The following is a 16691-nucleotide window of genomic DNA, read 5'->3' as shown; positions in this document are numbered from 1 at the left end:
TAACGGACATTATGAATATGTGGTTATGTCATTTGGCCTGTGTAATGCACCTTTTACATTTCAAGCTATCATGAACTCTATATTCCGTCTTCATATTAGAAAATTCATACTAGTTTTCTTCGATGAGATATTGGTTTATAGTCTTACTTGGGACAAGCATTTGATGCATGTAAAACAGACTCTGGCGATATTGAAGCTACAACAGTTCTTTGTCAATGCTAGCAGATGTGCTTTTGGCCAACAAGAGTTGGAGTACCTAGGGCACATTATCAGTAGTCAAGGAGTGAAAGTAGACGAAAGCAAAATTGCAACAATGGTGGCATGGCCTCGGCCTACTAACATTTTTTAGCTACGTGGTTTTTTAGGGTTGACAGGATATTATAGGAAGTTTGTCAAAAATTATGGCATTGTTGCGCGGGCCCTCACTAATGTCCCTATAAAGGGCCAATTCGGATGGCATGAGGAAGCCGAAGCTGCTTTTCTTGCTCTTAAAAAAGCCATGACAACCACACCAACACTAGCAATGCCCAACTTCAACGATGTCTTCACTATTGAAACCAATGCATCAGGAGAAGGAATTGGAGCAGTGTTTTCTTAGCAAGGCAAACCAGTGGCATTCATGAGTCGAGCCTTTGGGGTGGTAAAAAGTCTTGGTCCACTTACGCCAAAGAGATGTTAGCCATCGTAAAAGCAATACGCCTATGGCGACCATATCTCCTAGGCCGAAAATTCTATATTGAGACGAATCAACAAAGCCTAAAGTATTTTCTAGAGCAACATATTGCCACGTTAGAAGAACAAAAATAGGTAGCCAAACTCTTAGGCTATGACTATGAGATCACTTACTGTCCTGGACGTGAAAATTTCATAGTCAATGCTCTCTCACGTAAGCAAGGTAACCCTATTTTTCACCATATTTTTATTCCTCAGGTTAACTTATGGGAAGAAATTAAGCAAGTTGCAAAGAAGGACTCGTATATCCAGTCCATGAGCCGGGTAGCGATGGACCAACCCAATAGCCACTATATGTGGTGCAATGGCCTACTTCGTTACAAGGAATGGGTCATCGTACCAACCGATCCTGCCTTACATTCCAAGCTGCTGCATGAGATGCATGACACCAAGGTGGGTGCCACTCAAGCATACTACGCACATATAAAAAATTAGGGCAACAATTTTATTGGTCGGGGATGCTCAGATTAGTCCAAGAATATATCAAGGGTTGCATGGTGTGCTAGAAGACAAAGACAAAAGCTTTAGCGCCAACAGGTCTCCTACAACCGCTGTCCATTCCTCGTCAAGTATGGGACAACATCACAATGGATTTTATTAAAAGGTTACCCACTTAGCAGGGCAAAAATACCATCATGGTTGTCATCTACAGACTTAGTAAGTCAGCTCACTTTCTTACCTTAACTCATCCCTTTACGGCTAAAGATGTAGCAGAAAAATTTATGAAGGGTGTTCTTAAGCTATATAGCATGACCAAATCCATCATTAGTGTCCTTGATCCAGTTTTTATAAGCAACTTTTAGCAAGAGTTCTTTAAGATGTCAGGCACTAAACTGTAACTCAGCTTCGCGTATCACCCACAGATCGATGGCCAAATGGAAGTCAACAATCACTGCGTCGAATAATATCTCAGATGCTTTGTCCACTAGTGGCCACGCGAATGGAGCTTCTACTTGTCTTAGGCGGAATACTGGTACAATACAATTTACCATATCTCTACGAGAATGACCCATTTTCAAGCACTGTATGGTAAACTGCCACCCACCATTCCATCATACAATGAGGGACTATCACTAGTGCATGAAGTCAATCAGCAACTACAGAACCGAGATGAATTACTTCAATAACTCAAGGCCAACCTTGCACGCTTAGTTAATCGGATGAAACAATTAGCATATCAAAAGTGAAGAGATGTGTCATTTGAGGTTAGCGAGTTAGTGCTTTTGAAACTACATCATTATTGCCAGCAAACAGTTTTCAAAAGAGTACACCAAAAATTAGCCGGCGGCTTCTATGGGCCCTATAAAATTCTAGAGAAAATTAGTTTTGTCACATACAAGCTCCACTTACCAGCAGAGTGGCGCATTCATCCTATATTTCACGTATCCCTACTCAAATGGTACAAACTAACAAGGAGAATGAGGCGGTGCACACCACAGAGTTGCCACCATTCACCGATGATGAGGTAGCCATACTAACACCACAGACTATTCTAGATCACCGCTGGATTAAACAAGGAGCCCAAATTATCAAAGGGAGTTTGGTCCATTGCAATAATCTACTAATAGAAGAGACGATGTGGGAACCCACTAAACAACTGTTGAAGATGTTCTCGGGCGTGGACCTTGAGGACAAGCATCCATATAATAGGGGAGGTATTGATAAGCCACGATGGCTAGTAAGGCCCCTTAGACCAAACCCCAAATACTTGGGATGAAGTTGGATGTGAAAAGCTAGCTGCATGTGGCATACATACAGAGGAGAGGTTATGGTCACGTGAAGAATGAGAAGGGTACACTGGAGTGGACTGGGTCACCTGCAGGACTGGGTCACTTGTAGTTGCGAACTTTTCATCACTTTTATTTTCATTCATTATGTTACTTTTATTCTGTTAGTTATGCTTTGTGTTTATGTATGTGGTATGTTTTGTTTTTACATGTGTTTAATCTCCAATTGTTAGTTACCAACTTTTTTTTATTTCGGGTTTCTTGTACGTGGCTTTGCTTATTTAAAGCAGTTGAAAGTTATCAATGAAAGCAACTAATCAATTGTTATCTAAACCTTGCAGTACTTTCTCACCCGAAGAGAAACAGTTCACTTATCATTTGAACATTTGTTGGGACCTATCACAATTAATTTTTTTGAATGCTTTTTTTAAGCTTTTAAATTGCAAACCTTGACTGTTAGGAGATGGGTGTCTAAGAAGCAACATATCAGTCAAATAATAAAGGAAACGCGAAAGCAGTTAAAGGAGATTGGATCTGAAGACCTCCCGTGCCACTATAAAGGCTAAGGTTTGCGACGTGAAAACGTTGTGTCAATCCCCGATCCGGGAGAGAGATGCTTATTCTGATGATATTACTAGATTTTGTAATGATATTGAGGGACTTAAACAACAAATAACCTTTTATCAACAAAGATTTCATCAACTAGAACCCATGTTTTTCCATTCCCAAGTTGAGTTGGATCATTCACAAAAAGAGTTGGCTTGTTGTTGGGCAGAGCTTACTCATTGTCAGATGGAGTTGGCTTAACTAAAGAGGTTTGGTAATGATGTAGAGGGATTTTAGGCTATTTATGCTAGTACTCATGCTCATGGGATTGTTCTTGATAACGAGCTGATGGATATGATATAGGATATTCATTTTGATAATCATTCTAAAAAAATATCTTTATAGATCTTACTCATGCATTTTGTCCTAATGAATTCCCTAATTTGATGAGATTTTTCCTCATCCTGCCCAAGCTTACGCGCATGGTGAAATTCTCTCATAGGAGCTAAACGATGATGAAGGAAAACATGATGGTGTTGCTTAGCTTTTACTTGTATTTCTACCCTAGTCTTGTGGGATTTATCTATGTATAATATGTATCTTTGAACTTTTCATGGTAATAAAACAAACTTTCTCAATGTTGTAATATGGGGAGTATTGTGAAATTTTCATAACACGTCATTTAAGAAAATATAGAGTAATATTAAATTATAGTCTTTTTTAAATTGTTTATTCTTTACCCCAAATTATGGTACTGAGTTGCTTTATGTCAATAAGTTTCATTCTCTACTGCAGGAGACAAACTTACCTCTTCTACTAGGTCCAGGTTGCCCTTTGATGTTTTCCAATTTTCATTAGGAGAGAAATATAGCACCCAATTACTAGGACACCATATTTCAACTCGAATAACAACGTCGATCCTATAAATGAGAAGAAATGATGACCATAAAATTTCATCGAGGAGTTCAATCCATTCTTCTTTGACTCATTCTATCTTTTTCTTCGATCCATTTAGTAATAACTTGTTGGTGAGTTATGTTTGTCTATTAGTTTATGGATGTGAAACCAAAAGGAACATGTGTTCTATATGGAGCTTTTAGTATTGTTCTCTCATTTTCATGATGTTGAACTGCATGTTATTAACTATAATCAAACATTTTAGGTAGCCCAAACCTATAAATGATGTTTTTCCATAAAAATAAGATAACTTTGATGGTAATTATCTCTACTAGAGCTTTTGTTTTCACCTACTTAGTGAAATAGTCAACAAATATCAGAATGAATTCTCCTTTATGAGCTTTTGTTTTAAATTGTTTATTCTTCACCCCAAATTATGGTACTGAGTTGCTTTATGTCAATAAGTTTCATTCTCTACTGCAGGAGACAAACTTACCTCTTCTACTAGGTCCAGATTGCCCTTTGATGTTTTCCAATTTTTATTAGGAGAGAAATATAGCACCCAATTACTAGGACACCATATTTCAACTCGAATAACAACGTCGATCCTATAAATGAGAAGAAATGATGACCATAAAATTTCATCGAGGAGTTCAATCCATTCTTCTTTGACTCATTCTATCTTTTTCTTCGATCCATTTAGTAATAACTTGTTGGTGAGTTATGTTTGTCTATTAGTTTATGGATGTGAAACCAAAAAGAACATGTGTTCTATATGGAGCTTTTAGTATTGTTCTCTCATTTTCATGATGTTGAACTGCATGTTATTAACTATAATCAAACATTTTAGGTAGCCCAAACCTATAAATGATGTTTTTCCATAAAAATAAGATAACTTTGATGGTAATTATCTCTACTAGAGCTTTTGTTTTCACCTACTTAGTGAAATAGTCAACAAATATCAGAATGAATTCTCCTTTATGAGGCCTCGGGAATGGTTATAGTATATACATTCCTTATTGAGAGAAAGGCCATGGAGATGCGATGATGGTCAACTATATTAAAGGTTGGTGACATATAAGAGCAAATATCTAACATTTGTCATATTTCCTCACCATGTCAGTGGCATCTTTTAAGATAGTGGGTAAATAAAAATCTATTTATGTTCTCTAGGTAACCAATACATTGGCCTTATGTGTAAGATAGAAAAGACTTCATGTAGATCTTGGATATGTTTTTCAAAAGTCATGCTCTTAACCAACATATTATCAATATATGCTTTCTTGTATTTTTTAGGTAGCATTTCAAAACCTTATTCACCATTCGTTGATAGGTAGTTCCAGAATTTTTCAAACCAAAAGGCATAGATCGATAGCAAAATATTTCTTTGTTAGTGATGAATGTTGTTTTCTCTTTATCATATGGATGCATGGGTATTTGGTGATACCCTAAGTCAGAATATAAGAAACTTAAGTATTCAAAACCAATCATTGAGTCAGCCAACCTATAAATCTTAGGTAGTGGAAAGTTGTTATTAGGGCATGTTGTATTGAGGTTGGTAAAGTTTACACTGATACCATCACAACATTTATAATTCATTCAAGGTACATTACTTCATGAATGAACCCAACTACTAATAACTTGTCTATTTCTTTTGAAATGACTTTATTTCTTCCTCCGCCAAAGTTTCTCTTCTTCTAGTGTACTGGAGAGAGTAACAAACATACATTCAAATGGTGACAAGCCACTTCCAGGTTGATACTAGGCATATCAAATGGTTTGAATGTAAAGTGACACGATCAAAGAGTTAATGTCTTATCTCAAGTGCAGGAGTGTCAAAGTAATAAATAACCCGGTAAGACCGGAGTCAATCCACAAGGAGGTCAACTATATATATATATATATATATATATATATATATATATATATATATAAAACAAAGAATTAAACAATGATAAAAACAATTGTCAAGGTTAGAGGATCCACTAATGGTATTAGAAATAAGTATAGTATAAACTCTTTTTATTACTCAATTGGAAACCACACACAAAGAAGGTTCCAATCGGATGATTTATCCTTAATAGTTCATTATAAATTTTTAACATGATCATATTAATTATCTTATTTTAGTAACACCATACTTTTAAATATTGTTAGGAATTCATGATGCTAATTATCTCATAACAACGATGTCGGCCGAAGACTATGAAAGATCAAGCATTTATTGTACCAAATGTTATACAACACAAATCTAGATTAATCATTTCACAAGTAAGGTATTAAGAATTAGTAAGATAAAAAGATAAGACATATTAATAACAAACTTTCTTGGATATAAACATTGAAGTCCATGTTGAGTTTATATTATACATATTTTAACACCATTAGTGAAACCTTTTCACCTTGACAAATTAAACTTAGCTAAAAATTATGAATAAGAGAAACATAAATAAACAAAATAAGAACATACTCATGATATAAGTTAACTAAGTATAGGAAAGGAAATGAAAATCATAGACAAGAGATTAAAATAACATGAAAGAAAACTTGAACATTACACAGAGAAAAGCAAGAAAATGATCTTGATCTGAAAACCAAGATGCCTAAATGTATAGCAAATGCCTCCTTTTATAAGCTAAAAAGAACTATTCATTTGGTAATTAATTATTGATTTAGTGGCCAACTATTGACTTAGTGGACTTGGTGGTTTAGGTATGGATTTGTTTTCTGGACGCAATGGCATTGATACAATCAGAATTCGGCAAAGTGGTCTGCATTAAAGTTGTAGGAATCTATCTCATCTTTCCACTAAAAAATGAATGAGCTCATTTGAATTTCTAGAACTCGAGATATGGGCTGAACACTGAACAATGTCTGGGCTGTAAGACAGATTCAGACATCTCTCTTGTTGCTAAGATTTGAACTTCAAAACGGCAGAATTGAGTCTTAGACTCTCATGAATGTTTTAGACCTATGTCTTAGCTTTCTATCCATATAAACCAGACTGAAATCCAAGATCTACAGCTCTAGATATGACCCAATAACTGAATGGTGTTCCAGTTTGTATTGAACAAACATCTCTTTTCTAAGTTTAGCCCTTTCTTTGTCCTTTCACTTTCAATAGTTAATCACATCAATCAATCATTTGAATTGTGAGATTTTCCTACATTTAAAATGAGGATTTACCATAAATTAAAGCTATCTTATATTATCAGACTTGTTATTATAAAACATGCTTAAGTTAAGGAATTTAATGATTCTTTAAGTGCAATATGATAATATAAAACCTTAATGAAACTGCACTTTTAAGTATTAATCATACCCTCCTACCAGCTTATTACTGGTCCCTAGTAATTAAAGCGTTAAAATAGAAAAACAATTTGCAAGATCCAAAAGCAAGGCATTCATCATTTAACTTCTTATTGATCCATTCAAATAAACAAACTCTAATTAAATTTATATATATGCTCCATACTTCTTAATCACAATATTAATAAACCTTTCTTTTATGTTCAATATATCAACACATAGTTATGGGGCTTTACTTGGAAGAAAACACAATTTTGTTCTAATGTTTTTCTAAGGTTAACTTTCTTGGGTTGAGATTATTATCTTTTTTTTTCTTTTTTCTTTTTTCTTTTTTCTTTTTTTGATATATATACATATAACTTAAAACGCAATGCATCTTTAACCCATGTAACGAGCTTTAGGCTAATGACTCCCAAACCAGTTAGTCTTAGAGCATTAGGTGTTGCGACACCCCTACAAACTTAGTAACTCGGGTTGCAGATACTAAAATGTAGATACTGCAATGTTTGATTCCCTTAAACTTTCTCCTCAACCCATGTAACAAGCATTGGGCCAGTAGATCCCAAGTCAGTTGACTTTAGGGTATTAGGTGTTAAGACACCCCTTCGGACTTAATTGCTGAGGTTATGGAGGCTATGAAACCAAACTTATCTACATTTTTATTATCATCAATATTATATTTATTATCATTTTTTTTTCTTTTTTTTTTCAAAAGCATATACTATCCCTTTCCCTTAGTTGTTACCTTTAACAAAAGAACATAAATAATGTAATAATCGGAAATGCAACTCACAATCATATGTTAAAGTGTGTGTGTGAAAATAAGGGTTTATAAATACTTCTTAAATAAGTATATGAGCATAATCAAGTGATAACAATGCGAGAGTTTGTAAACTTGAACATTTCATAAGAAGTGTGTGATAGAACCTTGTTCTTAAATGTTTACCAAGATGCATCTCAAGAGTCAATAAAATTCCTCCTTACTCTGCCATCTTAATAATAGTTTCGTCAAATGGTTTTAATAACAACAATTTTTTTTTAACTTTCGACTATTTTTTATTTTAACTCACGACTACTACCCTCTCCCCCCAACCAAAATGAGACATTGTCCTCAATGTTTTAAAGTAGAAAGGTAGAGTATAAAAGACATCACCTGAAGTAACGACTACTAACAAACCTGAAATACACTTAAACAAAAATAAGAAATAACAAAAAAGAAAAAAAATATATGCTATTAATAAAACCAAAAGACACAAGTTTTTACAAACTAAGGCTCAAATCCAATCTAAACTTTTTACAGCTTTCCCTAGTTGACTAGTCTATTCGACGCATGGAGGAATCAATTACGGGGATGAAAGATTGCAGTTGATCAATCAGTTGTTAGCAGTAGCAGCAGAGATTATGATTTGTCGTGCCAAAGATATAAGAAAATTCTGCTCCACAGTATGATCAAGAAAAGACAACAAATGATCATAAAAACCATTAACATTTAGCAAACCTATAGGTTTCTGGTGAAAGTTCAGTTAGGTCAAGAGGAAATATGAAATATCTCTTTTAATGTGCTCAAACCCCCTGGTAAGGCAATGAAGGCGTCAGCATGATCGAACATTGCATTAATTCGTTTAGACATTGTGGAGACCTGTAGTTCCTCTCCAACTGTTTTTCGAATGATATCTACTTTGGCTAAAGCTTTTGAAATGATATCCAAAACTTGACTGCCTCCTAAAAATGCAGTTGTTGACACACTCCCCATTAACCCAAGGTGCCTCCCCCATACACTAAATGAATCTTTCTCTCAACTAGTAACTGACCAAGATGATTTGCTGATTCTAAAAACTCCTTTTCTTTCCCAAAACTGGATCCACCAAAAACACAGATATTTGTAATTTGATGACTTGACGAACCTATCATTTCTATACACTTCTATATCTATTAAATGTATGGGTTGAATAGAAATGAAGGGAAGGAAGAGAAGATTTTATAGATGAGAAATTAAAAATGCAATCATACCATCTATATGTAGGTCAGCTGGAGTCACTCTTTTTTTTGTTTTTTTTAGAACATGTATATGTACAAGTAGTAGTGATTGTGGCTCACATCTTCCCTTGGTTTTACGTCCAAGAACGGCTTAAACGCCCTCTATGGGTCGGGGATAAGCTTCTCATCCAGTTTTCTTAAAAACTGACAAACAGGGTCTTTTTTAGTCAGATTTCCAAGACTATGTCAATCATGTTCTTTATGAAAATTGGGCCATAAATCATGAATTACACGATGCACATCTCTACTAGGATATGTCTCAAGAGTTAATAGAAGATTATCTAAAGACTCCTTACTCAGGCCATCCTTAATGAATTGTATTTTATCTTCACGGTTTATAAATACAATTCCTAAAGAACGACATTGTGCATTACAAGTCCATCTGGCACATTTGTGACAGACTTTCAGTCATTTTGCACGACGTTTCTTCGCAAAAGTGCTTTTACCTATTCTAGACATGTGCAAAATAAAAGAATTGGAAGACTCGCCTGATAAGCGGACCTTTGCTTCAATCATCTAACGAATATCTTCAGGAATTCCATGATTCATTAACAACCTTAATCTTTCACACCTAGCACGGTAAATTTTTGTTATTGCATTTTGAGGTAAAGTAGGAAAATACTTTTTCAATTTTTCAAGAGTGGTGTCTATTTTTCAAATGAGAGGTATAGAAGAGATGCAAAGAAAAGAGAAGGAACAAGGAATTGAACAAATACATAAACAGATATTAGTTATCATGGGAAACTGAAAGAACCGACTTAAGAGTCACGGAGTACCGTTATCCGCAATTTGATCGGAGTTGGAGAAAGACTAGCAAAATAAGAGTCACACCAAAAAGAAACACAAAAACAATGTGAGAAAAACAAAATAATCAATTTTTATAAACAGGATCACTCAAACCAATGGACTCATCTTCACTAGGAAAATTATCAAAGTAAGTTTTCAAACGATGTCCATTTACCTTCAAGACATTGTCATTCTTTGGATTCTCAATATCAAAGGCCTCATAAGGATACACATGTATGGACCGCTCCATCTTGATCTTAGCTTTCTAGGAAATAAGTGGAGTCGAGAATTATAAAGCAAAACTTTTTTTATCAACATCAAATATTTTTCTCAAGATTCTCTTGTCATGAAACTCTTTGATTCTTGCTTTATGAATTTTTGAATTCTCATATTCATCATTTCTTATTTCCTCTCATTTATTTGTAACTTACACAACTGGTTAGCATTATCAAGGTTTGAATTGAAAGCTTTGATAGCCTAATAAGATTTATGTTCAAGTTCCACAGGCAAGTGACAAGATTTTCTATAAACCAACCTATAAGGTGACATACCTAATGATGTTTTAAAAGCAGTTCGATAAGCCCAAAGTGCATCATTAAATTTTAAAGACTAGTCCTTCCGATTAGGGTTCACTTTTTTTTCCAAGATTTGTTTGATCTCCCTATTACAAGTTCTACTTGTCCACTTGTCTGAGGGTGATAAAGGGTGGTAACTTTGTGTGTGATTTCATATTTCTTTATTAAAGACTTAAATGGCTTGTTGCAGAAATGTGTTCCACCGTCACTTATCATGGCTCGAGGGATTCCAAACCGACTCAAAATATTTTCTTTCAAAAACTTGATCACGATTTTATGATCATTATTTCGACTTGGAATTGCCTCTATCCATTTTGAAACATAATCTACTATGACTAATATGTACAAAAAACCAAATGATGGAGAAAATGGATCCATGAAATCTAAACCCCAACAATCAAAGATTTCAATGACAAGAATAGGATTTAAAGGCATCATGTGACATTTTGAAATAGATCCTAACTTTTGACAATTTTCATAAGTTTTGCAGAATGCATGCGTGTCTTGAACATAGTGGGCTAATAAAATTCACATTGTAAGATTTTTACAGTCATCTTCTTTGATGAGAAATGACCCCCACATGCCTCAGAATGACAAAATTTAATGGCACTACTTATCTCATTGTCGGGAATGCATCTTCGAAATATTTGATCTAGACAATATTTGAATAAATAAGGGTCATCCCAATAAAAGTTCTTCACGTCGTTCAAAAACTTTCTTTTGTCTTGGGTACTCCAATGAGCTGGCAAATCTCCTGTTGCAAGAAAATTGATAATATTAGCAAACCAAGGAATTATAAAAATAGAAAGTAAAGATTCATCAGGAAAGTAATCATTAATTTGTGTGATGTCAAATGTGGAATCTATTGTCAATCTTGACAAATGATCCGCGACAACATTTTCGGTGCCTTTCTTATCCTTGATTGTGATATCGAATTCTTGAAGTAACAAAATCCATCATACAATCTAGCCTTAGAATCCTTCTTAGAAAGAAGATATTTCAATGTTGTATGATCACTAAAAACAATAACAGGTGAACCAACAAGATAGGATTTGAATTTTTCACATGCAAATACTACTGCAAATAATTTCTTTTCAGTGGTAGTGTAATTCATTTGAGCACTATTTAAAGTTTTACTTGTGTAGTAAATCACATAAGGTTTCTTATCTTTTCTTTGTTCGAAAACAGCACCTACGACATAATCACTAGCATCACACATTATTTTAAAAGGTAATGACCAATCAGGAGGTTCAATGACAGGAGCAGAAGTTAGAAAGTTTTTAAGTTTAACAAAAGCTTTTTCACAATGTTCAGTCCATTCAAAAACATTATCCTTTATTAGAAGGTTACACAATGGCTTAGATATTACACTAAAATCTTTGATGAACCTTCTATAAAAACTAACAAGTCCTAAAAATGATCTAACATCTTTAACAGATTTTGGTGTTGGCAAGTTAGCAATTAACTCGATTTTAGATTTGCCAACCTCAATTCATGTTGATGAAAAAATGTGACCAAGTACAATGCCATTTGTTACCATAAAATGATATTTTTCCCAATTCAGTACAAGATTCTTCTCTTCACACATGTTCAAAACCTTTTCCAAGTTAAACAATCATCAAATGAATCACCAAAAACAAACAAAAAAATCATCTATAAAAATCTCTAGAAAACATTCAACCATATCACTAAATATACTAAACATGCATCTTTGAAATGTGGCTGGTGCATTACAAAATCCAAAAGGCATCATTCGAAATGCAAAAGTACCAAATGGACATGTGAAAGTAGTTTTCTCTTGATATTCAAATGCAATTTCAATTTGGTTGTAACCTGAATAGTCATCTAGGAAATAATAAAATTCATGACCTATAACTTTTTTTAGAATTTGATCCATGAAAGGTAAAGGAAAATGATCTTTTCTAGTCATTGAATTAAGTTTTCTATAGTCAATGCACATGCGCCAACCAGTAATAGTCATAGTTGGAATCAATTCATTTTTCTCATTTGTTATCACAGTAACTCCAGACTTTTTAGGTACAACTTGGGTAGGACTTACCCATTTGTTGTCAGAAATAGAATAAATGATTCCATTATGTAGAAGGTTAATGACTTCATTCCTCACTACTTCTTTCATATTAGGATTAAGCATTGGCCTGTTCATGAAGACATTCCTTAAAAGAAGGCAAAGTTGGACAATCATTGATTGAATGTTTGTTAGTTTCACAGATTTGACACACAATGTCTTGAACAGATTTTAATTGACCACTCTTTTTAAATTCAAGTGCCTCAACTTTTCTAGCTAAAGATGCAAATTTAGCTTGGAGGTCATGATCTTCCCTAAGGTTATACATTCCTCCACTAGATATATGAGGTTGGGTTTTACCTGGTGCCTTACAAGTGCCTGTAGTATTTCAATTTTGAGCATTTTCAGCTAACAAGTCTAGGTACTCTATTGCTTCATCAGGGTCTTTATTTTTAAAAGTTACATTGCACATCAATTCTACCATTTGCCTATCTTTAAGTGTTAACCTTTCGTAAAAATGTGAAACCAATCTCCATGTTTCAAAACCATGATGAGAACATGTATTAAGCAATCTCTATACCTATCCCAACATTGGTAAACTGTTTCTCCTGGTTTTTTAGTGAAAGTGGTGATTTGTCTTTTGAAAGAGCTTGTTCTATAATAAAGAAAAAACTTCTTCAAAAACTGTTGTTGCATTTCATCCCAAACACGAATGGATCCTGACCTAAGATTGTGTAGCCATGTTTTAGCTTTATCTTTTAATGAAAAAGGAAAAGGTTTTAATTTGATGGTGTTCATGCTACAATTTAAGTCATTATAAGTGTTACAAACTTCTTCAAATTCTCTCAAATGCAAGTATGGATTTTCTAGATCTAAGCCATGAAAAGTAAGTAAAAGTTGAATAATATCTAGCTTAAAATTGAAGTGAGATGCATCAGGAGGAAAAACTATACATGATGGTGCATTTGTTCTTGTTGGATTCATGTGGTCTCTAAGTGTTCTAACATGATTATTCTCATTATGAAGTGACTGGTTATCCTCTTCAGCCATGTTTTAGATGAGGATGAAGATTTCCTAGAAAGTCTACCACTTAATGTGTGTGTCCAAACTCTCATGCAAGTGTAGAAAGAGAAGAAAAGGAAAGAAAAAAAAGAAACAAAAGTTAGATAAGAGAAAAGTGAAAAGAAAAAAAATAAAATAAAATTTATACAGTAATTTACCTCCCCAGCAACGGCGCTAAAAACTTGACATGATCAAAGAGTTGATGTCTTATCCCAAGTACAGGAGTGTCAAAGTAATAAATAACCCGGCAAGATCGAGGTCGATCCACAGGGAGGTCAACTATATGTATATATATAACAAAGAATTAAATAGAACTTTGAGGTGTGAGATTAATATCATGATTAAACAATGATAAAAACAATTGTCAAGGTTAGAGGATCCACTAATGATATTAGAAATAAGTATAGTATAAACTCTTTTTATTACTCAACTGGAAACCACACACAAAGAAGGTTCCAATTGGATGATTTATCATTAATAGTTCATTATAAATTTTTAACATGATCATATTAATTATCTTATTTTAGTAACATCATACTTTTAAATATTGTCAGGAATTCATGATACTAACTTATGTTAACAACAAATCAAGTTTCTCTCATAACAACGATGTCGGCCGAAGATTATGAAGGATCAATCATTTATTGTACCAAGTGTTATACAATACAAATTTAGATTAATCATTTCACAAGCAAGGTATTAAGAATTAGTAAGATAAAAAAATAAGACATATTAATAACAAACTTTCTTGGATATAAACATTGAAATCCATGTTGAGTTTATATTATACATATTCTAACACCATTAGTGAAACTTTTTCACCTTAACAAATTAAACTTAGCTAAACATTATGAATAAGAGAAACATAAATAAACAAGATAAGAACATACTCATGATATAAGTTAACTAAGTATAGGAAAGGAAATGAAAAACATAAACAAGATATTAATATAACATGAAAGAAAACTTGAACATTACCCAGAGAGAAAGCAAGAAAATGATCTTGATCTGAAAACCAAGATGCCTAAATGTATGAAAAATGCCTCTTTTTATAGGCTAAAAAGAACTATTCATTTGGTAATTAATTATTGATTTAGTGGCCAACTATTAACTTAGTGGACTTGGTGGTTTAGGTATGGATTTGTTTTCTGGATGCAATGGCATTGATACAATCAGAATTCGACAAAGTTGGTCTTCATTAAAGTTGTAGGAATCTATCTCAGCTTTCCACCAAAAAATGAATGAGCTCATTTGGATTTCTAGAACTCGAGATATGAGCTGAACACTGAACAGTGTCTGGGCTGCAGGATAGATTCAGACATCTCTTTTGTTGCTAAGTTTTGAACTTCAAAACGGCAGAATTGAGTCTTGTACTCCTCATGAATGTTTTAGGCCTATGTCTTAGCTTTCTGATCCATATAAACCAGATTGAAATCCAAGATATATAGCTCCAGATATGACCCAATGACTGAATGGTGTTCCAGTTTGAATTGAACAAGCATTGTTTTCTAAGCTTAGCCCTTTCTTTGTCCTATCACTTTTAATAGTTAATAATCAATCCTTTGAATTGTGAGATTTTCCTGCATTTAAAATGAGGATTTACCATAAATTAAAGTTATCTTATATTATCAGACTTGTTATTATAAAACATGCTTAAGTTAGGGAATTTAATAATACCTTAAGTGCAATATGATGATATAAAATCTTAATGAAAATGCACTTTTAAGTACTAATCATAAAGTTATATTTTTAGATGTTGAGGAGCATCAAGTTTTTTCTTGTCTGAAGTCTAAAATAGACCTAATTTTGGTGATAACATTTATACCATAATAGCACATAACTTCTTTCAAATCTTTTACTCCTTATATTCTTACTTTAACCATTTCTTTAATAGGTGTTGTCTGATCCACCTATAATATGTTTTTTCCCTTTTAACAGGTGGATGTGCATCTCTTAGATACCAAACAATTTCCTCTCATAGTTGCAACTCTCTTGTTGATAGGATATTTCATTACCAAATACTTTATACTGATCACAACATTGATCTTTTACAAGAAGGGCCTTTTAAGTATGACGTTATAGGCTAGATCTATCTTGATCATCATAAGGTTTTGTTGGAAAGTATGACACTTTAGGTGAGTTCTAATGATGACAAAAGGGTCCAATACACCTTTCACTAACATGCCCCTCCCTTTTATCCCCATCAAGAGTGTTTTAATTAGAGTCAATTTAGATGGATTAACATCCATCTATGGCATAAACTTTCTAGAGAGAATATTGATAACATTTTCATCATTGACTAACACCCTATATATATTTTGATTTGATATGAATGTGGTAATCACCAAGGCATCCTCATGGTGAAATGTTATTGCTTCCTTATCTTTTAGAGTAGCTATGATAAGCTCATGCCATGGGTTCTGAAATTGTGAGAAAAGTACCTATTTTTCATAGGATTTTTGTTTTCCACTACAATCTCATCATATTATTATTCCTTCTATAATCACATTAAAGAGGATCAAACTTTTCTCCTTGTTTTCCAAGATCTCTTTATTTCTTAACAAATTATTGGAGAAATATCTTAGCTTGCTAATGAGTTTTTTTATCTCTTTTTTAAAAAGCATAACACTCATCTATATCATGCCTCTGTCTTTGTGAAAAAAGATAGTACTTCTTTGGTTACGTTTACCAGTATTTCCCTTCATGGGTGGTCTGTATTGCACGAGTTCTTTCCCTTTGATGGTTGTTAATATTTCTGCTTTAGTGGTGTTAAAAGGAATGGTCATTAATTTTGGATATACCATTTTACTCTGTAAAGGACCTGTAAGATTGAGAGTTAACAAGTGGTTGCCTATGTTTTGGATATTCTTTTATTTGCATATAAAAATATAGATGCTCCTATCTTTCCAAACTTGTTTCTTCTATATATATATGGTTTTTTATTACTTACTTAACATAGAGAAGAGTTATATCTTAAATGCATATAGTCATTCT

General features: G+C 33.5%; 1 protein-coding gene across 1 annotated transcript; it reads right to left on the bottom strand.

Moving 5' to 3' along the window:
* Nucleotides 1-8739: 8739 nt before the first annotated feature.
* LOC112324549 (uncharacterized) lies at nt 8740-16513 on the bottom strand. The gene is made up of 9 exons (XM_024588007.1): nt 16387-16513; nt 13856-13976; nt 12669-12783; nt 11747-11942; nt 11190-11546; nt 10712-10944; nt 10210-10299; nt 10025-10058; nt 8740-8933 (listed from the first exon to the last, which is right to left on the bottom strand). Exons 1-9 carry the CDS (start codon nt 16499-16501, stop codon nt 8740-8742), a joined length of 1455 nt encoding a protein of 484 aa, XP_024443775.1. The 5' UTR covers nt 16502-16513.
* Between the last annotated feature and the right edge of the window lie 178 nt (nt 16514-16691).

The sequence above is a fragment of the Populus trichocarpa genome, chromosome 16 (genome assembly GCF_000002775.5).
Source record: "Populus trichocarpa isolate Nisqually-1 chromosome 16, P.trichocarpa_v4.1, whole genome shotgun sequence".
Classification (NCBI taxonomy): Eukaryota; Viridiplantae; Streptophyta; class Magnoliopsida; order Malpighiales; family Salicaceae; genus Populus; species Populus trichocarpa.
Note: the sequence above shows the minus strand (reverse complement) of the source record. Positions and strands in the feature narration are given on the sequence as shown.